The 27,060-nt window shown below is 34.9% G+C and overlaps 1 protein-coding gene across 1 annotated transcript in view; it reads right to left on the bottom strand.

Moving 5' to 3' along the window:
* Positions 1-16,108, bottom strand: part of LOC128677689 (uncharacterized) — a 38,288-nt gene extending 22,180 nt beyond the window's left edge. Inside the window, exon 1 of the mRNA XM_053758705.1 lies at positions 15,958-16,108. Within this exon, the coding sequence (XP_053614680.1) occupies positions 15,958-15,975 (18 nt within the window). The 5' untranslated portion in view covers positions 15,976-16,108. The remainder of the gene's footprint in view (positions 1-15,957) is intronic.
* Between the last annotated feature and the right edge of the window lie 10,952 nt (positions 16,109-27,060).

Raw genomic sequence — 27,060 nt, forward strand, 5'->3', positions numbered from 1 at the left:
AATAAAATACTTGTGAAGGGTTTTATAAAACCTAGGCTTATTATGGTTTTATCCAAGCGAAGCCGAGACGGACCGCTAATATACTATAAAGAAGCTATGTCAACACAATTGATTTGATCAAACTGCGCCCGCGCAGTCCTATTAGGTAGTACAAGTTCAGTGGCGCGACTTTCACCGAACAATGGCGTCTCAATGTTTTGTATATCGATTTAATGAACGATTAGCGATGCATCGAGCAGACATCCGCCTTGCCGCGTTGATAGAAGAAGCGGTGTGGTCTTTGTTTGTCACTTCCGTTTCGATGGTACAGTCGTTCCGTTTATGCGTGAGGCCGATTGTTGAGCTCGATGACACAGTGGGCGTATGTAGGTACTAAATAAATATAAATAAATAAATAAGTAAATACATATATTAGGACAAATCACCCAGATTGAGCTAGTCCCAAAGTAAGGTCATATCTCTGAATATGGATATACTACTTCAGCTTGGCCGACTTGGCGCCTACGTCTGCTACCCGAGTTCTGGAGCGCAGATCGGTGTTCCTTATTTGTTCTATGCAACACACACTTAGTCTGAACTTTTGATCTTCGGTCAACGACCAACTGTGCAATGTATGAGTGAGATGTGCGCTTAGATGAGAGAGAGAAAGGATGAAACGTCTATTTCCATAGAATCTATTAGATGAGAGTGGGAGAGGAAAATGTTTATTCACTTGAAATACAAATGTACTATGCACGTACCTATGTTGGAAATTTTACTTTATTTCCAGTCTTTCACTGTAATATTTAAATAGTCGTTACTTAGTATTCACATGGCCTTCCATCGACTGTCCCACATAATGTGGCCACTCTCTATAAATAAGGAGACGAGTGGGTCAGTATTTGCTTGTATTTATGTGCTTAAGCTCCAATTAAATGACATTTACACAGCTGCTAATGTATATAATATACGAATGGTAATACTTAATTTAAAAATGTTTTCTCTAATAAATAATATACTATAATTCAACTTCTTAGTAATTATTCATCTCGATACATCGGACTAGGTCCTTTTCATAATAAATTCCCGAACTCAATGGAGTGCAAAGTTTATGTACAGTTTGAGGAATCAATCATTCTATGTTCTTTATTTGCATACATGAGCATTGTGTGCGTTATTGTTTATAAAATTCCAGAATTTATAATATTTTTAATAGTCTGATAAAACTAACATACCATCTAACTTTAATTGGCTTTAAAATGTTTATTTGAAGCTATTATTTATTCAAATTCAAATTCAAATCATTTATTCAGAAATTAGACCTTCGCAGGCACTTTTTCTCGTCAATCTTTATATTTATAGTTATTTCTCACAAGCTACAAACTACTTATTAAAATGTTAGTCGTCCAAATTTATGAAACTAATAAACTTACTATCACCGATGGGTCAGGTTTATCTGTGGGCGAAGTGAGGGTTTGCATTTCACATCTCACCATCGAATCGATTCGAAGTGAGACGCAGCGAACCAATCACATTGCAGTGTGGTTGTCGATGCGCCACAATGGCGCCATGTGATTGGTCACACATGTGGGTGACACTAACCCCTCTGCTCTCGTCTCTACCTTTCAGCCATCATCAGATAAGCTGCAATAAGTTAATCAAGGATTCCACGATAAAATTCCTAATAAAAGAGAATATTCGTTTTATAATAAGGAAACGACATGAGTCATTAGAAAGTTGGTCCTTCGTGAGAAGTGCATATTGCATATGTCATTCCCTTTTGCGGCACCGTACGTAACGTGACCTAAGATTGTTCTGATATCATGTTTTACACACAAAATTGTTTCTTTTACGACAAAATATCATCATATCACCCGTAAGAGCGAGGCCCCATTGTTCAGTAATACTGCGACACGTTGCGGCTCCGTTGTGCTCCATGGTTTTCTTATTGCTTTTGGAATTGACGTGCATCGGTCTACTTGGAAACTTCATACAATTTCTAAGGTGATTTGCGTTGATCCGTCAACGAACGTCAACATGACGGAGGACGTCGGAGTAAAACGTAACAATGGAGCAGTGCTCTAAGACCACACAAATAGTTCCATTATACATAAAACATGTAGCACGACATTGCGTCCACACATTATTTTTTATACGAAATCATCATCATTTTTGATCACGAAATCTAAAGCTTGTGGACTTTAGTATTACGGGTGTGTATGTTTCGTGGTAGGCTTTCAGAGCTTTACAAAGTAATTAATTTGACAAACTCACATTGATCTCGGCGAAATGGCCTCAAATGACGCAACGTCACGAAAGTGAAGCACGCCAAATTCCCGAGACCTGCGCCCGCGCATGACCGCTTTCTACCAGCCGGCTTGACCAGTAGGGCTCTCTCGATCAATTTGAGAAACTCTTTCAATATTCTGCTTGCTGCTTTGTGGTAGGAATTATACCTATATAGAATATATCCATATATTCTCGACTTTATTTTATTACGTCTAATTTCCGTGGAAGGAGGCAGAGACAACTTTCTATCTTCTATCTTCTTTTTCTATCATTTGGCAGTTGTTATTCGAGTCGATGAAAGGCATCTGATATGACTATTACGACTGCCGCCATGATACAGTGGCACCTACTATGCGACCGTTGTAATAAATATATAGTGAACTTAGTTAGCTAACCGCGATGTTTTCCTTCACCGAAAGTATAAAATATTATTACAAGTTATTTTCATTTCTACGTAAGATAAAATATTTATAGCATTATATTCTTAAGCTTGTGCGACTGTAGAGTTAATTTATATATATTTTTTTTCTTTTTTGGTAGTCAATACATAAATGGAATGAAACACACACGGCTACTTGTCAATGACTTGTTATACAACATGAAAATTTGCATACAGCGTCTTCCGAAGACGATTGACCTCAATTCCATGATATAAAATTATGTGAAAATTATGCCGATATGTTAACAATACCATCGTAACGGTATGCCTGTTAGCCATATTGATGAAGCGAAAGCCTGACCTGGACCACTGGACTCCTTACGATTCATGTCTACTTGGCATTTCTCTACCTGGCTCGTAGACCTCGCGAACACAATTTCGTGATGAGTTTTTACAAAATTGTAAAAACTCATCACGAAATATATATCAATAATGACTTAACCGATTTTGTTGCCCCACGAATTTAAAAATTCTACTGAAAGATTCTATATACCTTTTAAATTTCAAAATCAGACCAACGGTTCGAAAGTCGTTACAAACATACATACATACATTGCCCCAAGATATAAAGTTGATAGTGGTTTTGTAAAAACCACTTTTGACACACGTAATTTGGACGACAATGCATTATATTATGATAAGCATGAGATGCAGCTCCAGACGAGGGAACTCCTCAATAGCTTAATGCACCGACGAGATTTTTTGACACGCATTGAATGCAATAAGGCCTTTCTGACAACAATAAAAGTGTCCAAAAACTTTCCAAAAAAAAATATTTAATTAAAATACTTTTTAAATTGTTTACCTAAACCTCCGAAAAAAGAATAGGAATTTTCGCATTCAAACGCGAAGTTTTTCGACAAGATAAATTATAAGCGAAGCTCTTTAATCGAAAATGTGTATGGTCAATTGATCTCGCGACCTACACGCCAAGACGTTAAATCAACGCCTCTTTCACTGTACACCGTCAAGTGGCAGTAACCAATAACAGTTACCACAAGTAGGTACAAGTAAATACCAATTAACGAGTGATTTCACTGTTTTCCCACGCGTGGGAAAGATCGTGGTCTAAAGGATGTCCATTATCAGTGAAAACTGGTCGGGCAAAGAAACTAGGTTATGATAATGCCTAGGTTCGATAAGCAAGGGTACACTTTCCAAAGGTAATTATTATGAATCGTTATAGTTTAATAGCAGATTAGTAGAATATAATAATATAATTATGAGATTTGAAACGTTATTTTAACAATCTATACATACAATAAAACTATTTGGCTACGTCTGTACATTGGAGATATTAATGAAAAATAATTATGCAGTATATTTATAGGACTACCTAATAGAAGCCAAAACATTTCTACTATATCTATCTTTCTGTTTGTCTGTATGTTTGTTCGTGTATCACGCAAAATCAGGTTTCACAGTGTTTAGCGGATGGTTTAACTTAAAATCTGGTACAGGTTACATCGCGATACGTTAAAGAACCCTGACAATGAGAATATTGACAATGGCAATGACAATTGGGCGAAGCCGCGGTGAAAAGCTAGTGTCCAATATTTTAAAAATAATGTCTCTACAGTAAATTGCTGGAGTTACCTCGTCGGGAGCCGATTCTGTGAATGCCTTCAGATCATGCTAAATTATCATCATAACGCATCATGGGAACTGAAGCGACGTCGGAAATTCAACAAATTAGGATAAACAGTAATAGGTACGTGTACAAATATAAGATCCACATTTGTTATTGGACGTCCTTGGAGAAAAGGCTGCGGTGAAGTTTGTTGCGCCGCCGCTTCTTCTTCACTTGCGCCTATATATTAAGACTCAGTTTTAAGTATACAAAGACAAAGATTATTTTATTTGCAAAAACATGAGTTTATATTTTTTTTATAATGTGGTGTTAAAAGTAGTACTATTTTGGCGTCATAAAGTTATAACTTAAGTGAAATAAAGAATTTAGAATCAAAATTTACTAGTAATTGACATGCAGGATTTGATTACAGACAGATTTAACTAAATAAAAGTCACGTGTACACGTGTATCATGCAAAATAGCCATTCAAGAGCTCCATATGTATTTAAAATACTGATTAATTCAAGAAAGTCTTGTCTGCTAAATGTTTACATTCTAAAAATGTAATGTAATTATTCATATCGGACACAATTTTCGTCAGCGCATATCAATTAGTTTCATTGTTATGTGATTAAATAACAGAGATAGCCGATGAATGTGTTATACACAATATATTTATGTAATAGATAGCTAAAAGATATGTGGTTCCCGTCTTAAAATGGGACCACCCCATATCATTTTATGTATGTCGTAAGAGGCGATTAAGCAACAGCATTAGCAAAGAGAGCAGACGCCAGAAAGAATAATAAAATAAAAAAGAGCAAGAAGGGCTTGTAAATTTTTAGCGCAAAATAATAATAAATAATAAACAAATATCCATTCAATAGTGCTGCCTGCCTCCTAAGTACGCTTCCTCGGGACATTTTTTAACTACAGTTAACTACAGTTTTCGATTTATATTATTATAATTACTCGTAATTATTATAATTAGTTTTAATTCCAATTTTATGAAAACATCGCCAATATTTCTTACCACTGAAATAGATGCACAAGATCGCCAATCGTCACACTCCAGTTACCCAACCGATTAACATACAAAGTCTTATCTCGCATCATGTGAACTCAAACTGACCTGTTAGTTCACTTTTACCTCGAAAAATGAAACAATAATCGCCGGAATTCCGCCATTAAGATAGTTGAGGTAACCATTATATAACCTGTGATGAGCTGTGGTGTAAACAGTAACGTATTATTTGGGAGGTTAAGACAGAGGGGAAAAGATGTAATATATTTTACAATGCCCGAACTCGACAAGTCAGCTCTGCTATGCTGTGTTAACTGAAGCTAAGTTTCGAACTATCAATAGAATTTAGTTTGTCCAAAGTAACGAAAATTTATTTGTTTAAAAGTCGCGCAGTACCCAACAGAGTACTAGTCGAATTCAGGCATTAGAAAAATCTTTTTTCAACCTTCAAATAAATGTGAGGTTATTTATAGAAGAAATACTATATGACTAATACTAATAATAAATGTGAATGCTTTTGTTCGCGGCTACGCCCGCGTGATTGCCCATGAAAGCAGTATTTTTTACGCGATGAAAGGTACCCTATGTCCTTCTCCATACTTAAAACTACATATATACAACATTACAAGAAGATTGAGTAGATAGAGCGTGAAGAGGTATCAAACAAACTTACTTTCGCATTTATAATAATAGTTATGAAGTTAGGATTATTTTATGTATGTTACTCGATAGCTGATTACTGGCTCTGTCTACCCCGTAAGGGATAAATAAGTGACACTAAAATTTGAACACATAACTACACAAAAAACGTCATTAATCATCATCTCCATTAACATTACATAAAAATGGTTTGTGCTAATTCCCGTTGATATATATATTTATATATAGTTATACGAGATGCTAAGAATCTAACAAACAAGAGATATCTATTATCGATATACATAATCAGACATAACAGTTGATAATTATGGAAATAGATTTAAATAGTAATCCCATCAAATCTACTTTCTCTATCAAGTTACACGTTGAATGTTCCCGGACCGCCATAATTTATATCCATTTTATGTGCTTCTGTGAACCAACGGATCCCATTCATATTATTGCTTACCTGTGATTAATTAAGGCTTTTTTCACACAATCTACCGGATAATGTCTTTCTGTTTTGAATGCAAATGCAACTTGGAACAAATCCAAATGCAATTTGGAACATTAAAATTGTGATTTAGTTTTTGGTTATAATCTTTTTTAGTTTAGTGGCATATCTTGTGTACCAAACAAATTGATTTTCTTTTTTTTCAATGCGGTTCCGCCAGCGTTATTTCCTGTGATAATTCTAATAAAAACGGATTAATTGGAAAATAAAACGACGTGCACAATTCAACTGGGGAACGGAAGAGAGATTTGTTCAGTGTTGTCACATTCAATACATAGACAAAAGCAAAGGTACCTAATAGGCCTATTAAATTGTCTATTATTAAACTACTCAAGTTATTGTAGGTGGCGCTAGTTACTATTTTGAGCAATATACAACATTTTCCCACAGGAATAGTATTTTTTCCGGGATGAAGGATGATAATCTTCTCTATAATAATAAATTTTCTTGTAATTTTGCCTATAATTGTAACTGTAGGTATGCGAAATTTTGAGGATACGTTGAATAGACAAAGCGTGAAGAGGTAACAAACAATATTACTATCAGTTATAGTCTGAAGGTAGCTATAAATGAATCATTCTCGTTGCCAAGTTGAGATTCGGATATGTTCATTAGCATATTAGAAAAAACTTCCCTGCAGTGAGAGGCAGGCCTTAACTATCTTCAGATAAATTATCATCTTAAGTTTACGTAACATAAGGACGGAATTTATGGTTATATTTTTTTAAGTTTCATACGAATTAATAATAAATATTTATTCGAATTTAAGCGTTTTAATCCCAGGTAAAATGCCACTATTTCATTTAAATTTACAGATATATCACGCCTTTATATCGCTAACGGGACAGACAGAGCCAAGAGGTGCTAGACTCTAAGTTCATGTTTAATTGTATGTAAAATTTATTTATGTTAAGTTATGTCATTCTGCGTACGAGTTGATATTTTATTCCATTTGAGATTCCATTATTTGTTTTGAAGAAGTTAAGTTTTTGCAAAAAAAAAAAAAAATTTATTTAAGTTCTACAAGAGATATTCTTGTAGAACTTAAATAAGATATCTTGTTCATAAAAGAAATATGTCTTTTTTATTATTACACTACTCCTGACTAGTGGCTACATATCTCTATATCACATTTTAATTATTCAAATAGTATCTAAATATATGCTGGTGCTCTAAGTGGAAGCGTTAGGTGCTATTCGAGTAGGTACGTAGAACGGCATACCTTACCATAAATTATATAATTTAAGATTCAATAGCTTTCACATGACAAAAAATTGTTATTTTTATATAACATGTAAATATCGGAACTTCGGTAAGAATATACGAGTTTAAAATCTTACATTGTCATCACCCAAGTTGCTTGACATATACATATATATTCATATATATTTAATTGAAAGGGCTTATTATGTACGTGTCTGTCCATCGAAAATGTACAAAAAGACGCAAGATTCACTCACCGAAAGTGAATCCATCACATACAAGTTAGCGTCATAAAAAGTAAAAGTTGATACGTCATCGGCACCTTATTACGTAGTACATAGAATCCAGATTGCAATGACAGCGGTGTGATGTAAACGTTTGCTTAATTTTACAATTACATCGAATGTGTCAAATACTTTCGGCGGACTTTCTCGGAAGGTCGTCTAGGACAGCAATGTGTGGAGTTGACTTCGATATTTTTATTACATTTAAGCTCTGTTTCTTTTTTGATGCTTTTATACCGAGGGTTTCGTTGTTAATTGATTCGTACAATCTAGTTTCTTAATTTTAAAGCTGAATTACAGCCACTTATTTTAGTTTCATAGTCACTATATATTTATTCATTCAATGTCTATTAAAATTAACAAATTTAACCGACCAATAAGAATTTTATTTGCGTTTTAATGCAAATAACTTGAAATTTTCTTTTAAATGTGAATTGAATGCTGATATGTTACTTCATTTATTATCTAATAATGATTTCAACTTGACTTTGAATAAAACTCGCATATTCAAATTGTACTTATATGTAATTATAATTTTGTTTACGAATAAGTTTAAATAAATTTTAATGTTAAAGGTTTCATTTCACGTCTCATTATGGAGATACTTATCTTAAGTTTTAGTAAATAAATAAATAAATAGTAAGTGACAAAATTGTTAGACAGTGATGAATACCTACTAAATTTGCAATTAGTGATATGAGATGGAACTGCTTTTTAATTTATGATGTGAAAATATTGTTTGAAATGTGAAGAAATTTTACTGTTGCTGTTTTAACGTATTTATTTTAATTTTAATTCACAATGTAAATCTATTTTTATATAAGTACTTATTACAATAGTAATTTTTGCTTGATAGATAAATAAGGTAATTTTTTTTTTCTATTCCAATTTAAGGTAGCTAAATCACCAAACTCCGTTGCCATTGACATTGAGATATTGTTGTAGTGTACCTAGTTATATAAATATATTTACTACGTATTGCATTTTCCTTCGAATAGATTTCGTTTTATAACAATTATATTGTTTAAAGAAATTTCCGAATTCGTACAAGGAAACGTTATCCGTTACCACCATAAACGGCAAATCTCAAGTAACATCTATTCGCATCAGCAGGACGTTACGTAACAGCTACTCCATGGTCTTCTATGTTCCAACCCGTATTATGTGGATAGAGATTATGACGATAGATTAGCCAATTTGTACAAACTCGCCAATTAAGTTAACTAGGGATTGTTTACTTGATTGGTGAACGTTGAAAATGTGATAAACTGATCTTTATATGTTTCTACCTAGGGTTATAATTATATATAAGTCAATTAAAGGCATAGGAAGGAAGGCACGAACTATGATCAAGTCAACTTCTCTCGTAACTTTCAAGTTTTAGTTATTTACCTACATTTGAAAATCATAATGGTGGCGCTTAAAAGTTAAAAGTTAAGAGTTATTTGTCATTTGGCGTGTGTTTCTGTCCTAAAATTAGACCACTTCATATACTCCCTATACGAGGCGATTAAAGGATATATCTCCCTGGCAACTGATAGGCAACAATAGCATTGCCAAAGAGTAAAATTACAGCCTAATATTTAAACTTTTTATGTTTATTTTTTTTCAGATATTTGCAGATTAGTTTTGCAGATCCCGGGCGCCGCAAGAACAATCAAGAAATATGAGATACTAGACGCGCCCCGGGACTTCGCTCCCGTGGGAATAAATAAATATAAATTCAGGACAAATCACACAGATTGAGCTAGCCCCAAAGTAAGTTCGAGATTTATGTTATGGGATACTCAACGATATTATATATATATTATAACAAATACATATATAGATAAACATCCAAGACCCGGGCCAATCAGAAAAAGATCATTTTCCATCATGACCCGACCGGGGATCGAACTCACTGCGCCACCGAGGTCGTCAAATTTCGGGATAAAATGTACCCTATATGTTATTCCAGGTTATGTTCTACCCGTATACCAAATTTCATAACAATCGGTCCAGTAGATTTTGTCGAAAGAGTAAGAAACATACATACTCATATATACACATACATCCTCATAAACTTTATAATATTAGCAGGATTCGTTAATAGGATACAAAATTATTTTAATACATGTGTACAAACGTCGATATTTACGCTACATTTTAGTGTCAGAGAAAGTGGGAAGCAGCGGTCTACAACAGATGCCTCGGACAATTTCCGTGGCATTATGTCTGAGTTGGTATGTGTCACCTTTGTTATAATTTAAAATGCTTAACTTCTGACTAAGGCACTTTTAGCGATGCTTATATTGCTTTTGTCTGTCTGTCACGCTTGTTCTCCGAAATGTTTAAATATTCATAATTATTATGAGAACTGCGAATATTTTAAGTATAGTTTTCAGTTGGAGACAACCAATTTTGTACTTAGGCTATGATTTCCCCACCGAATAATGTAATCTTATGTATAATTAAATTAAATTTATAAAGTAAAACAGGTATCTTCTTGCCCTCTGTTTGCTGTGCCCTTAAGGGTGTCACTTGTACTATCAACTTATGCATGTAACCAACCAATATAACTTTTGTCTTGCAATAAAATCTAAATCTAGGCTTTTTACATACATTTATTTCTTTCTTAAGAATTCCCTTAGGATTTTTAGAATGGGACCACAACCGTGGTGACCTGCGTCCTGCTCTAATCGGTCACTCCATATCCACCCGTGGCCGTCGTACAAGGCAACTAAGGGCCATGGTAGCCAAGTAAACATGAATGAAGGTTGACGGCAGGCAGGCGTAGACGGCCAGTTGTAATGACATCAAATCTTCAACAGTAATGGTTTAATTTTTACGCCGATTCAGGAGTTTCAGTCCTGAATGGCAACACGTACGGATGACACACACACAGAGAGAGAGAGAGAGTTTAGTAGCGGAGTCTCTCTCTCTTTCTCATATGAGCATCTGGGAGAATCCCAGATTCTTCCGCCGCCATTGATCGCCGGAGTCCAGTGTACGCTTTCCTGCTTTTTCTCCTTCACTTCTCACGGTTCGACATCCTTAGAGGAGGTAAGTATCAGTTCGAAATCTAACTAGTATATAATTTACTAATATTCTCATTATAAAACTAAATATATTACGAACAATATTATTCAAATCTTCTTTGTAATCAAATTACAAGGTGTATTTCATGTAGTCGTCAAGATAGCATCGTTCAGCGTATATTATCGTATTAGAAAGCTGTGGGTGACCCCCAGCATTGGGTTAGGCTGGTTTATGGGTCAATGGCGGTCAATGAAAGTGCTGGCTTGGTCGAGGAGGACATGCGTGCTAATGATCTGACAGTTAAGACTCCTGTCCGATTGTTCTAATATATTGTATCGTCTATCGTAATACGTCGACGGGAAATGGAGAAAATATGTGGAGATTCGACGTATGTTGTCGCACGTCATTGTCAATTACTAGGGAAAACAACGGAGCGGCACGACGGAAGAACGCAACGGAGCAATGCGGGCTTGAAAATACGCCGAAGATGGTTAAAAGTAGAGAAGAAAATAGTATGGGATAGCAGTCCTAGTCCTTGACGACCTTAGAAAGAACTTACTTGTATCATATATAATATATTAGCTGACACCCGTAGCTCCGTCCGCGGCAGATTGAGTTTGAACACGGGTCATTAACTATATATATATATATATTCAAAATTTCATAAAAATCAGCTCATTTGAGCCGTAGAAGCGTAATAGGCAGCCGGGTGAATTTCCGAGCGTTACGACTGTTGCGGCGGCGCGTCATTGTAATTTTTTCAAATTTTAGGGGGTTCGTAGAGCGTTTCGACCGCTGCGGTCGCGCTGTTATTACAATATTTCAAAGACAAAAATGAGTTTATTAGTAGTATTTAGTAATTACTCTGTACTGTAGTAATGTTAATTTTATGAATGATTGATTTTGGAAATGATTCCTTCGTCAAGAAAATTGACGGGTCATAATGACGGTGTGGCCACAGCGGTCGAAACGCTCGGAGATTCACCCACCCACACTTACATAAATATTTGACGACCTCGGTGTCGCAGTGGTAAGGTGTTTTCCTTTGAACCGAGAGGTCACGGGTTCGATCCTCGGCCGGATCATGATGGAAAATGGCCAGAGTCTTCGATGTTTATCTATATATGTATTTGTTATAAAATATAGTATTGTTGAGTTGATATCCCATAACACAAGTCTCAAACTTATTTTAGGGCTAGCTCGTGTGATTTGTTGTAATATATTTATTTATTTTTATTGATTATATTAGTGGAGATTCTATAAATGTTACGCCGTAAGATTTTAAATATTTCCTTGCCAGAACCGAGCCACTTTACTACTATATATATACAGAGAAAGAGACAACATTACTAAGTAGCTAGCGATAAATTACTTAGCCTATAAATATATCAATATTACATTACATTCAGTATACTATTGCGATCTTCTAGTTGCGCTAGGGTTTCATAATTTACTGCAAGAGAAAATGTTCTTTAAATAATTTCCCAAGATCATTTCTTGCGTAACATTAAAACTGAACATATGCGTTAACATTAACATAATATAGATGATTGTATACATGGACATAGAAAGTTTATGTTTTAATAGCTCATTTAATTGCCTAATATGTTAAAGTATTTAATTAGTAAACATTTCAGTTATTTTTGAAACACCAGCATCATTGTAGGACTTGACAACATGAACGAGGTTTTTTCCTACGAGTTTTCTTATGTATTTTCCTGTCGGTTGACTGGAAGAGATCCCTTCTTGGGATAAATCCGTCGTTGCTAGTGCTTTCTTGGTTTCTGTGTCTTTGCATTCTATTACGCAATAAAGTTGTTTTTTTCTTTGTATACCAATCTGACTCATGTATTGTTTTCATCGAACACCATCTGCCGGATTCACCGGAAGGTGAAGGAAGAACTTATATGTGAAATGGAGAAGGCAATGGCAAACCACTCCATTAATAGTGCCAAGAAAGTTGTTGTGAGTGTTTCATTCCACGTAATAACCACGACATTCAGTCTTGAAGAAATACGACGATATTCAATTCATTAAATTACCAATTACTAACTTCTGTAATATCTGTTTTCGAAATGAAACTGTAAAATTCAACAAACAAACAAATTTCTGTGGCTGTCATAGAAAACGACACGTGCGTTGAATAGGTATATTTATTGATGCGGCCTTTGGTTTGGTCACTGTAGATGAAAAATGACGACAGTAACTGAAGTTAGATGGCGACGAACAATTACGTTCGAGGCAACTACTTGTTACAGCTATCGGTAATTGACTGCTCCAGTTTCCATTCATTCATTCAAAGGTTCAAAGTCAAGGCCGTGTGTTAATAGCCCTTAACCATTAGTTAAAACAAACTCGTGCTGTGCAAGGAAATACGTACCTACCTGTCCTCCTCGCCTCTCCTTTTTGTTCTGACTTCGCCAGACTCATGATTTATTTTGAAATTAGTTTGTGATTTTTACAATTGAAAAAATCCTACCCTAATCCTAGCCCCAACTTCCTAACTAATATTATAAATGTGAAAGTAACAGTTGTTACATCTTCACGCTCTATCTACTCAACCAATCTTCTTGAAATTTTGCATACATGTAGTTTAAAATATGGAGAAGGACATAGCTAGGTTACCTTTTATCCCGGAAAATTAACGCAGGCGAATCCGCGGGCAAAAGCCAGTTATAAATGTTTTCACGAAATGGATTATAGCTAGCTAAAATATAGATTTATTATTATTTAATATGTATAACGAAGTAAGTAACAGAAATGATTTTAGTGTTGTTTTTTGGAGAATAGATATAGAGAAAATTTACGCGTATAAAGTTGGCTTCTATTTGAAATTTTCAAAAAACTAAATACCTTATATCAACATTTGAATTGAAAAAAGATGTTTTTATTTATTTAGATACATTTGAATCCATTTGACCCATAGCACTTCACTTTTTATGACGGATATAACAACCAAATGTTGTCTCAACTAACCAATTTACGATACAGCTCACACCTGCCACAGATCGGTATCCTGCGCGGGCGCAGGTATAACAGTTATCAAAATGTGGGTCACTACCTGACCTCACAATCGGAAGTATAAATTGTTTTTTGGTGTTTACATTTTGGTTTATTTTTATGGGTTATTTTTATGAGTTGTGACATAGAAAACATTGAGCCGCGAGCGGAGCCGAGGGCAATAGCTAGTTTACGTGTAAATTAATATAACTAACAAGTTTTAAGTTCTAGAAGTATTATATAATCTGCGGCACAGGATTGTAATAGGGTGGACAAAACTACAGATACGCAAAAATTTAAATATATGACACTTTATAAAATAAACTTTATTAACTTGTGACAGCATTACAGTAAAACATATGTGAAAAGGGATAAATATTAAACATATTTTATTAATTTTTTTAACTTAAAAATGTGTCCGTGTGACAAGTTTCGTAAGAATGATATGCAAGTTATAACGCATCACATATAGCAATTATTAGCATCTAAAAATATCATTATGTTAAAATATTGCTTCATATTTACAAATCTCAAATTTTGCACTTTGCAGGTCTTACGAAACTGATAAGTGATTGACTACAGTCACTAAAATATAGTCATAATATGCGCCCCTTCTCTTTTTGCACTCACAAATTGCAATTATTTTATCTTATTTAATAAGGAATAATATTTGTCTATTTATATACAACTTGCATTCACGGCTATGACGCCTGAAAGCCAGGAGTTCACAAAAAAAAACCAAATTTGGAAGTTTGAACGGTGGTCATATCCGCTTAATTACTTGTTAGACATTGTTTTCGTCTTTACATCTTGTATATTGTTACCAAATGAAACTAAACATATATCTCGTCTATTTTGAGATATTTCAAGCTACAAACTACTAGCATCACGGAAATATCACTACTGTGATGAAACCTAATGAACATTAAAACTTGAGCACAGTAGCGCGTTTATGTCTTTTCCTCCACATTACAATATTCCCAACTAGCTATTGCACGCGGCTTCGTCCGCGTTTAATTACCACGGGAAAATTTATTTTTCCGGGATGAAATGTACCCTGTGTCTTTCCTCGTACTTCAAACTACGTGTATACAAAATTTCAAAAATATTGTTTAAGTAGATAAAGCGTGAAGAAGTAACTAACAAACTCACTTTCGCATTTATAATATTAGTTCGGATGTATATCTTCTAATAAAATTGTAATACTGTAAATAACGTGCTATATAATTATTATAATTCCTGAAATTTAAAATTCCTAAATAAATAATTACGTACCAAAATACGAATGGAGCTTATTTCTGTATTAAATATTGTAATTAATATTCCTAAGTATGCAAATGGTCATACAGAGAGCTGGGACTCGCGCATTAGCATTGAGCGATGAGATCCGTTTCAAACGCGCATATTTTGGCGTAAGTGAGAGAATGTCGTTTGTTTGACAGCTCAATTGCCGTAAAATTGTCTTTTGTTATGAGTAAAATAATTGGTTATTTATATTAATAGATTAATAAAAAGAAATATAGAAAAAACTAACTGGATTCTGAGGACGTGATTCTCGTTTAGTCATTGAGCCGATAAATTTTATTTTGAGCTATTGTTAATTATAATGTAACATATAAATAATTATGTAATACAAATTATATTAAACTAAATTATCTTTAAAATAATTTATAAATTAAAAATTTCTAGGAAGCCTAGGGTGCCAGGCTTTGACAAAAAAATTGAAAATCTCGATAACAATTTCACCCGCTAACCCAATTTCGATAACATTGACATTCCTGTCGATTTCGATCACAGAGAAACCATTGAACCGACACTAACGGCACTCGGACACGAATCGATAAAAACGCGCCCCCTTCCGATGATGAATCGATGATCATTCGACTTTCACTAAAGAAAGTGGACTCGCCCGCGGCTTGCTAAAATCCGACTCGCTGAAGATGCGTCAATAAGATTTATTTTTAATAATTTTTAAAAATTCGAAAATCGAACTCACCCAAAAAATCAACCTCATTGTATCCGAGCGGCACAGCACTTTAAAAAAAATAAATTAAAAAAAAAAACAAGGCACAGCACAGGCGCGTTCGCGCGCGCTTTTCTCACGACTGAAGCGAAGGCGTCGAGACGTGCAGCCTCCCCGCCAAAGAAAGTCACCAACCTTCACATTCGTGGATTATGTAAACTTGGGCAAAAAAGACAGCGCAAGTGCATTATGATTATAATGGTTGCGAGAATGCTGATGACAATGGAGTTATGATGCCCCAGTCTAATGTGTCAATACGGTTTCAGTCATCGACTTGAAATGGATGCAGAAAAAAGGACGAAGTGAAAAACCATTGAGGTATAAGAAATGAGGAAATACGCTGATAATTTGTGGAACTGATATATACTCGTATCGTACTGATATCTCATGTCTTTGTTTACCTCGACACCTACCAACTCTTAGAGATTTTTAACCTAGTACTGTGATTCTGAACCTGACCTCACACTGAACCATCCAAATCTTCAGAATTATATAATAACATATTTGTTGAAATGGATTTGTTATACATCGTCACCCATGCTTTTTAACTTATTTTTAAAATTAATAATGAGATGAAAAAAATCCGGAATCGAGCCTTAATATTTATTGTAACTATTTATAATATTTACTAGCGTCCCGTCCCGGCTTCGCTCAAGTAAAACCATAATAAATTAATCACCGAAACCTACATCAAGAATTACACTATCTACTAAAAAAAAACCGCATCAAAATCCGTTGCGTAATTTTGAAGACAGAGAGCGAGAAGCGACTTTGTTATACTATAAATATTTAGTAATAATATTTAGCTTTTCTGTTATTGATGTAATTTTTGCTATTATTTATTTTCAGGTTTAACTGGCAGAGAATGCCTTATGGTATTCTTCTTCATAGTCGTATTCCTCTCATGGCTGAGAGTCGTGGTCATTACGTGGAGTGATACACACATAACGACTTTCTTGGCACTATTAATGGAGTGGTTTGCCATTGCCTTCTCCATTTCACACACAAGTTGATAATCAACCAGGACAACCTTCACCAGAAACAAGTTGTGGCCGATGAAAACTACTACTACACATGAGTCAGATTGGTGTACAAACTCATATGGCACGAGTAGGATTCGAACCTGGGACCTTTCGGGTCACAAATTCGGCGTCTTAACCATTACACCACAAACGCTTCATTGTGCTATTATGTTTCACTTAATTTAATTTAAGTTGTGTAATAAAGTACAAATAAAAATGTATTGAAAAATGTAATAATAAGCACATGTAATATTAACGCATTTGCGCGGTGAAATGACAAATGTATTACGCCAAAAGTCTTCACCATTGCTCCATTTTTCAATCTCGACGTGATGGTTCACATTGCCGTGCGGCGCGCTGCGCTAACCGCACACCGCGAGAATTACAACATTGGACTTATAAAGTGACGGGATAATTAAAAAGAATCTAGTGCATTTTTTTTCTGGCTGGATATTCAAATTCAAATCATTTATTCAGAAATTAGACCTTCACAGGCACTTTTTCTCGTCAATATTTATAGTTATTTCTCACAAGCTACAAACTACTGGCATTTCGGAACGACCACTGCTGAGAAGAAATGCCGAAAGAAACTCATTTGAACAGTGTTGGTCCCTATCAGATACGTTTATATCCAGATTATTAAGATTGTATGGTCCGGCGTGTGTGCCTTAGAATAGGACACTAAGGCGACTAAGAGACACAAAGCCTTAACAGCTGATAGGCAACGATTGCATTCCCAAAGAGGGTTGACGACAGGTCGGTTGCCAAATCTTCCAAATTTAATGGCGATTTTTTTACGCTGTCTGGCTTTGGGGCGTCACAGCTGCGAATGAAACACGCGAGTAGAAGCTATATGTATTGTTATTGCTTGATAGAGCGAATGATATGACATCTAGACTTTGGTTAGGCTACTTTTAAAGCATCTCCTAATTATTTTACACAATTAGGTATTGTATAAACAATTTATTGAATTGTGTCAGTAAGTTGATAGAATCGCAATCATACATCTAAAAATGTATAGATATTCGATAGCACAAATCAATGAGTATTTTTATGTACATAAAATATCAATGTTTACACACAAATAATTGATTTGCAATAAGTATAAAATAATTTCATAATAAATCTACTAATCTTTAATAGATTACACTTGGCAATGAAGCGAATAAGAGAAGTGATCATCAAAAGAACAAGGTTTTTTCACTGCATCTGTTTGACAACAGACGGACTGACAGGTTGACCAACGTTTTTAGGGATAGGTACACAAGTTAAGGTTTCCAAGAAACGGTAAGCGAAACGTAGCTCGTCTGAAAGCACGGGTCGACGACATAGGAAAGGTTGCGGGTCGGAAACTGGTTTACGTAAGGCACAAGAACGACCAAGGCCTCTCTTAATGAACTTTACAGTGGGAAGGAATGATGATGACCCACGATAAAACTGAATCCTATACTCCACTGTTTGTACGTCAATATCTAATCAAAATCAAATCATTTATTCAGAAATTAGGCCTTCACAGGCACTTTTTCACGTCATATTCTAAATTAATGATATATATTGCCAAAGCTACAAACTACTATCATTTCGAAACGACCACTGCTGAGACGTCTATCTGTACGTCAGTCTCGGCTGTATCTCATGAACCAGTTGAAATTTTCACATTCATGATGTAGGTATTTCTGTTGCCAATTTATCAATTAATCCTAAAAAAACAGAATACAGAAACAAATAAATTTATTTTAAGTTTTTTATAGATAATGTTATGGAATCCTGCATGTTCGAGTGCGACTCGCGCTTGGCCGGTTATATTTGAACACAAAGATGGCACCGTGACCCCTCTTGACGATGCGACGATCAATTGATCAACATCTTCATTCAACTGTCATGTCATCGACAGATGTGTTTTTGTAATGTGCCAGTGTTTTAATGTATGCACAGAAATAGTTTTTTTTTTTTAATATTTACGTAGAAGTAGACAGTTACTACTTTATGCCATCTACTGAGTATAATGTAAAAAATTTATTGGTGCTTAAATTTACATGCATTTATTTAAATTGCAATGTATCTACTAAATATGGAATAAAAATAAAAAAAAAAAACGGGTCAAATCACACAGATTGAGCTAGCCCCAAAGTAAGTTCGAGACTTGTGTTATGGGATACTAACTCAACGATACTATATTTTATAACAAATACATATATAGATAAACATCCAAGACCCAGGCCAATCAAAAAGAGATCATTTTCCACCGTGACCCATCCGGGATCTCTCGGTTCAGTGGCAAGAACTTTACCACTGCGCCACCGAGGTCGTCACACGAATACAAAGAGAAATACTATATGTCTATAATTAATAAAGCAATATACTCACCATAGAATTAAGACAGTAGACGTCTATCAAAGTTCAAAGTAAATTAATACGCATATTGTTGAAAAAAATTCTCTCAGAAGACGTTGCAAAATTGTAACACAATTAACCCACTGTGATTTAGTGAGGTCATCTAGAATAATACAGTAGTGTATCATTAGATAAAGTTTTATGTCACATTGGGCGAGTGGATTGATGAAGTGAAATGGCGCAGTAGCAAAGCCTTTGAACCGAGAGGTCCCGGGCTCGATCCCCGGTCGGGTCATGACGGAAAATGATCTGATCGGCCCGAGCCTTGGATGTTTATCTATATTTGTTATAAAATATAGTATCGTTGAGTTAGTATCCCATAACACAAGTCTCGAACTTACTATGGGGCTAGCTCAATCTGTATGATTTGTCCTAATATATTTATTTATTGTTTTCAGTCAATAATTGTGATCTCACATTATGTTAAGTTACAATTATTAAGTACAGATTTTTTTTGTTTTCTGTTGATCTATGCTTGCGATAGCGATACATATATTACAGAATAAAAGGTATTCCGTTAACTAACGTAAAACTAACATAAATCATGGGTAAAGCTACGTTATTACGGGAAATGATTGTACTCAATCAGATGGATATATAAGTATATAGAAATTGTGACACGGGAGGGCTTATAATGAGGTTAAGTACAATTTAACTTTCATTTCAAACCGCCCATTTAACTCGACCAATGTGGGACATACCTCAAGATGTTACATTTGGACCTCCGCCGACCTTGACATGAATGTTTATGATTTATGCTAAGCTTCTCAATGAAAAATTTTAAGAACCACCTACAGAATTACAATCATTTACTTACTAAAAGCAAGTAGTACAGATTATACAGCACAGACAATTTAGCCTTAAAATTGTCTGTGGAGTACAGTCAACAACGCATCAAGTTATCCTGCATGGACTTCTATGGCGCGGTAATAGCGGCGAGTTTGCAATGAATTTGGATAGGTTGATGTGTATCTGTACCCGAATACTGAGAAAATTAAAACTTTATTACCATCACATTTAAAATTATAAATATGCTAATGTCTATCTGTCACGCATTCCTGGATAAACCGCTGGAGTGATTTCATTAAGTTTGGAAATAATATATACCCGAGGTCAAGTATAGGGTACTTTGTTTTTCCCTCAAAGTGTTGAAATGGGGGTGAAAGTTTGTATGAAAAACACGATTATTTTTGTTATGAACGCGAGCCGCTAGCCAAGGCTGGTAATATTATGTCCCAGTAAAAAAAACAACTTATATTATCTATATGCCGCCTAAAATACGAGTAGATATCTGTAGTAAAAAGGCGCAGTCCATTGGGCAAGTGAACCCACGACCGACCTACATGCGAACGTGTGTAGCTTTTTTTATTATTTTATTGGCCCGTGACATAACCATCTTCGGTTATTATTCCACGATTTAGTACAGCAATTTGATAAATAGAAGTCCGAGTGTACCTAATCCACGTGCGATGTTGCTAAATTTTATTAGTATTTGAAGCGACATTAGATATTCCATTTTTGAGCAACAATTTTCACAAATTTACATCGATTTTCGTATTCATAAAATAATGAGTGTCACATATAAATATGTTAGTTTTAACGGCTACGTTCTACCAAATGATACATGGACATTTGGATGGGATTATAAAACAAATATTTGCATATCATTATCTAAAAAATACGTCATTCCATATGTGATTATGATGATATAATATATGTAAATAGGAACGTGATGATGAACAGTAATTGCAGGGTCACGCACGCACCTATGCCACCTAACATAAATTTAATGCACGAACAGTTTACACAAAATTACACGAATTACACCTCGTAATTTCTCTAGATTTGGCAACAAGTGGGACGAAACGTTTCGACTCTCAAGTCTACCATGTAAGACACACATACTAGACACGTTTTAGAAGGCAATAATCATGTAAATAATAAGAAAATGTATCTGCTATTTCACTTGGCCCCGTGATAGTATCCCAGTATACAAGCTTTTATAGCTGAGTAAAACAACGAAGTTTAAAAAAATAATAATGTAAATCAGATTTGCGAATGAGACTTGACACTTGCTTCCACAGTTGAAGGAAAAGCATTGAGAGAAAACCTGCACACTGGTGGACAGTTTAGTTCACTAGTGTGTATGCGACTACCTGCCACTAGATGGTAAGTAGTCGTAAAAAGTCATGTCAGATGCCTTTAGGAGGCTTGAATAAAATCTGACACCAGTGCTATCAATAACACGCTCGATATGATGATGATCTTCAAGTAAATAAAATGTGGCAAAGTGCTTCTAATTCAGTTTGCACGATTGACCCAAACAAACTAGTTATATTACAAAATAAAATCTCAGCTTCCCATCTACACCTTACGTTACATAAATGAAATAATTGAGGAAAATAAAACAAAATCAATGCATGCATACAATGCACACTCACCGACTGATGAAACTGTATGTGTCTGTTTGTGAAATAGCAGACAACGTTATACAATGATGCGGCATCATTTTGACTATAAAACACAATACAAATTTCTCTTCAAAAGAAAAGTACAGAAAATATTTAAAAAGAACAAAGAATAAAAGGCACAACTGAATACTTACAATGTAAAAAATATGTTTTTATAATATATTGTTAGTTTCCATAACTTTCGTAGCAGAAATCAAAAATATTTAATAAAAATATTAGTATTTATCTTTGATTAAAATCTTTATAGATATGTGTTATTTTTGATAATAATTCAGTATCATAAATACAGGAGCTACAACTCTGTATTCAAAATACACAGCGATAAATACTTAAAGTACTATAATACAGAGGCAATATACCCAGATTAGGTTAGACCTCGACGTAGGTGAGAATATATATTTTTTTATAATAATAAACTCTATAGTTTATGTAGTCTTTCTATAAAATATATTCAACAGCAGCTATCTAACGAGACAGATATATTGTTCTGTTGTTACTTCCATGCATTCTCATCCTATGCAAATAATGTTATGTAAAACGTTATCGCATTACATTTACATGATGCGTACATGCCGGCGGCGACGCCACCTGTGAAGTCGGCTACGGGATGGGTGACCAATAATGTATTATCTCGAGTTTCTTCATGCTTCAAAATTATCTGTTCTTGGTCTCGGCTATATTTTGTCTTTGAAAATTTTACTTTATTTTTTATCTAAGCGTGAACGTATCTTTACAAGATATTTGGTAAAAATGAAAATAACTCAAAATTGCGTCTTAATCCTTCTTTTGAATAAACAAAAGATTACAACTGACATCGAACGCCGACTTAGCGCCATCTATGAAATCTAAAAAAAAATTAGACATCTTCCCAACAAGACATTATGACGAGACACGAAATATTTCTCAACACATGGCAACACACAATGCGAAACAAGTAGATATCTGGTTGGTGATAAAGAGATTTAGTAATTTAACAGAATCTATAATGAATGACAAACGGTATAGGTTGTCTTATTTTATCTATGAGGTTACCAGATATCCATGTTTCGTATTAAATGTGAAACGTAAAGAATAATAATTTCTCAATCAAGCATATAATAGCAATAGACAAATTATAAACAGTAAGTAGCCACAGCAATAACTTTGTGGGTCTTCTATGGAGCAGGAGGAGGAACGGTTTGGACAAGACAACAGATAAGCCATGGATTGAACGCCGCACAGTTCTACAAAGACATTTATTGGCTATAATGTAATGGTATATGGAGCATGGGTGCTCGCCGAATCTAAGCCGAAACTCCCGATTTACAATGGATGTCTCTTTTCACATAGGTATAGATATAGCAAAAACGAAACCATATCGCGTTCTAATTTTGAACAGTGCCATCTAGATTAACCAAACTAAATTAAAATACACGCTAAGTTATTTAATCGAGAAACCGCAAACTCGTGTTGGTACTTAAGTGAGTAAAATAATAAAAGTACTTGTAATAAATATTTGGTAATGTTAATAAATGAGAGGCACATATGGATCTTTCTAAATTGATTATTACCCAATGCTGAGGTAATCGGTTAAAAGCATCAAATCATAACGTTTACTATTGCTGATTGCAGGTTGGCTTAAATATATAGGAAGCTCACGTGCATACATTCGGACTTTTGTTCAAACAAACATATCAAAGTACATTGCATAATAAATTGAAAAAAAAAAAACATCAGAAAGTAGGTATTTTTCCTAATTTCTGTTAAATTGATTTAAAATAATTAAATAATAATAATAAATAAATAAATATAGACAAATTACACAGATTAAGTTGGCCCTAAGTAAGTTCGAGACTTGTGTTATGGGTTTACTAACTCAACGATACTATATTTTATAACTTATACATATATAGATAAACGTCCAAAGAAATATAACCTACACTGAACTTTCTGACAAAGTTCTCTGCATACTTTGGAAACGGTCTCACGTTTAGCGTGCCCTAAAATCAATAAAATGATTTCCAGAAAATTATATTTTTTGGAAATGTCTGTTTTTTTCCAGCTTAATTGACGATGCTACTAAATAACTATGTATCCAAACTGCTTACAGTACTTTAGCAAGGCACTTTAAAAACAAATGTTAACCGCAGCGTTTACGTCCACATTATCAACCCGTGTGTTTCCAAGCTGACAGATGATAATTATTCTCGTATTGCTCGTTCGAAGTGCCCTCGAAAGTAAAATTAATTATCGTGAAGAGGTAAAATCTCTCACGATAAGCGTTAGTTTTATAATAGCTTGGTAATAATGTCTAACAACAGTTTTTTTTTACTTTTGGAAAGTAAAGAGTAGTGCCAAATTTGATAACCGAATACTAAAACTCACAGATTAAAACTCACTGTTACTGCATTTAAACTTTTTATTGGGAATGTCGTAGATAAGTACTTTAATTTACTAAAATTTTAGTGATGAAATCAATTTCAGTTATAATTGTATAGTAATTGACCATTAAATAATTTAATAAACTAACAATCGTCACGCGAATATTGATATACAGTTGAACATTAGGATAAATATTTAATCGTGTTATAATAGCGCCGGACTCTGAGCTTCCTCGGGGATCACACTATTCGTGAAAACCCCATGAAAATCCGACCAGTAGTTTTTGAGTTTATCGCGAATAGACAAATAGACGCGAGATAGGACTTTGTTTTGTTTCATAATATGTATGTAAGGAAGGATGTAAGAATTTTTGTTTTGTGTCCATCGGACCGACACAAGCTTATTGCATAGTGTGGGCCGTTGAGTGTTGTCTGTATATTATTTAAGGGTACATTGTGGGGTAGACAAAGCCTCGAAATATATCATCTAGATTCAACAATAATTATGCATAAGAGCAATCTTATTCTTTACAGATATAGATAAACTATATCTGCACTAGATTCAAACTTTCGCATTTATAATAACAACAAGCGGCCTGTCCCGGCTTTGCTCGCATAAAACCGTACTACATTATATACCTAAATCGGGAATCACACTATCTATATATAGGTTAAAACCGTACAACAATCAGTCTAGTAGTCTTTTTTATAATATGTAAAGACTTGCACATCTAGAATTTATAATCCAGTCTTCCTTATGGCCGCATTTCTCAATGCTCGTGGTAATTACGTGGAATGAAACACGCACAACGACTTTCTTACCAATCAATATTAATGGAGTGATTTTCCATTGCCTTCTCTATAATAATAGTATTCTTATTAAAATGCCCTTTGATATTACAAACATCCGGAAATCCATTTTATGTGTCACCATGATCATACGATCATTATTACGAAAATAACCCCCATTTTCAAAAAGGGGGGTCAAATTAGGGGTCATCATTGCGTCGGTCACATGCTAGCAGTCATTAACCTTTGTTTCAAAAGTATGAGTTATGTTTCTACGCAGTTAATGACAGAGTTACGGTGTCACTTGTTTATTTAAACGGTAGTTAGTTTTTGATTTAATCTCTACAAAAGCGGACTCTGGGTTTCGAATCTCAACGGCTAAGGAAGAAACCGAGAAAACGCTCAGATGAGAGTGTTTATTCGTAATCCATACTAATATTATTTGTGTGTTTGTGTGTATGTTTGTCCGTCTTTCATGTCAAAACGTAGCAACGGATTGAGGTGATTTTTGGTGTGGAGATAATTTGGTAGGAGAGTTGGAAATAGGTCACTTTTAGCCGCGGGCGGAACCGCGGGCATCAGCTAGTTATATCAAACTTACAGCTATCATACTCTTCTCATCATAGGTCGTATTCCTCATGGCTGAGGATCGTGGTTATTACATGGAATGAAACACACACAACAACTTTCATGGTATTATTAATGGAGTGGTTTGCCATTGCCTTCTCCATTTCACACACAAGTTAATAAGAATCAACCAGGTTTCCTCACGATGTTTTGCTTCACCGGAAGCAAGTGGTGATCGATGAAAACTACTATACATGAGTCAGATTGGTATACAAACTCATGTGACACGAGTAGGATTCGAACCTGGGACCTTTCGACCCACAGGCGGGCGTCTTAACCATTACATCACCACCTCTTCTGCTATCATACAGTATGAACCTAATACGAGAAATACAAACCTATCTTCCAAATTCATATCCCTTGCTCGTCTACATCGGAGATTATGGAGTGATCAGGGGCGTAAAACACGCCACAAGCTGTAAAATAAGATCCCATCAAAAACTAAATAAATAAATATATTAGGACAAAATTACACAGATTGAGTTAGCCCCAAAGTAAGTTCAAGACTTGTGTTATGTGATGCTAACTCAACGATACTATATTTTATAACAAATACGTATATAGATAAACATCCAAGACCCCGGCCAATCAGAAAAAGACCATTTTCCATCATGACCCGACCGGGGTTCGAACCCGGGACCTCTCGGTTCAGAGGCAAGCACTTCACCACTGCGCCACCGAGGTCGTCATCATGTAAAATACGGGTTGCACTCCGGGAGTGCCGGTAGAAGTGAAAACTTGAATATTGACGTTGTGAATTTTCGGGTCACGTGCCCTGGCGCGAGTTTAACATTTTTTAACCATCACAAAAAGTGCACAACTCCGCTAAGGAAGTTTTCACTTCAAAAACTAGCCAAGTCTCGGTGAAGCTGTTTGTTTCATTAAATAATAATGAAGTCTCTAGATAAAGCCAATAGTAAGTTTCCTTAATATAGATGGGTTTACGCCCGGTTGCTTCCCGAACAGTCCGGCGCAAACCTCGCTTTTGGAAATAGGTTCCGAACTTAAAGATGAGTCTATGTTTCGTTCGTGATAAAACCGGGCTAATCTCATCTCTGTTCCTTAATGCAATTTCTTTATTAATATAGGAAGATTGTATATGACCGACCTTTGAACATTTTCAATGCCGGTTCCATACTGTTGAACAGTTTGCCAAACTTTGGCGCATTCGGTATACATTGCTGGTTATTCATTGCGGTAAATAATAGTTGATTAGTAGCCAAGGGCTGTAAGGCATCAATTGTAGCCCGAGATATTTAGGCGCACGAGCGCAGCGAGGGCTTCTATAGTTCGAGGGTGCAATTGATGCTTACACCCGAGCTAACTACTACGCTTTACATTTCGATTAAGTAGAAAAAAATACGTAATTATAAAAAATCCCATAAACAAACAATATTTAATAAGTGAAAGCTT

Source organism: Plodia interpunctella, chromosome 18, assembly GCF_027563975.2.
Source record: "Plodia interpunctella isolate USDA-ARS_2022_Savannah chromosome 18, ilPloInte3.2, whole genome shotgun sequence".
In the NCBI taxonomy this organism is placed as follows: domain Eukaryota; kingdom Metazoa; phylum Arthropoda; class Insecta; order Lepidoptera; family Pyralidae; genus Plodia; species Plodia interpunctella.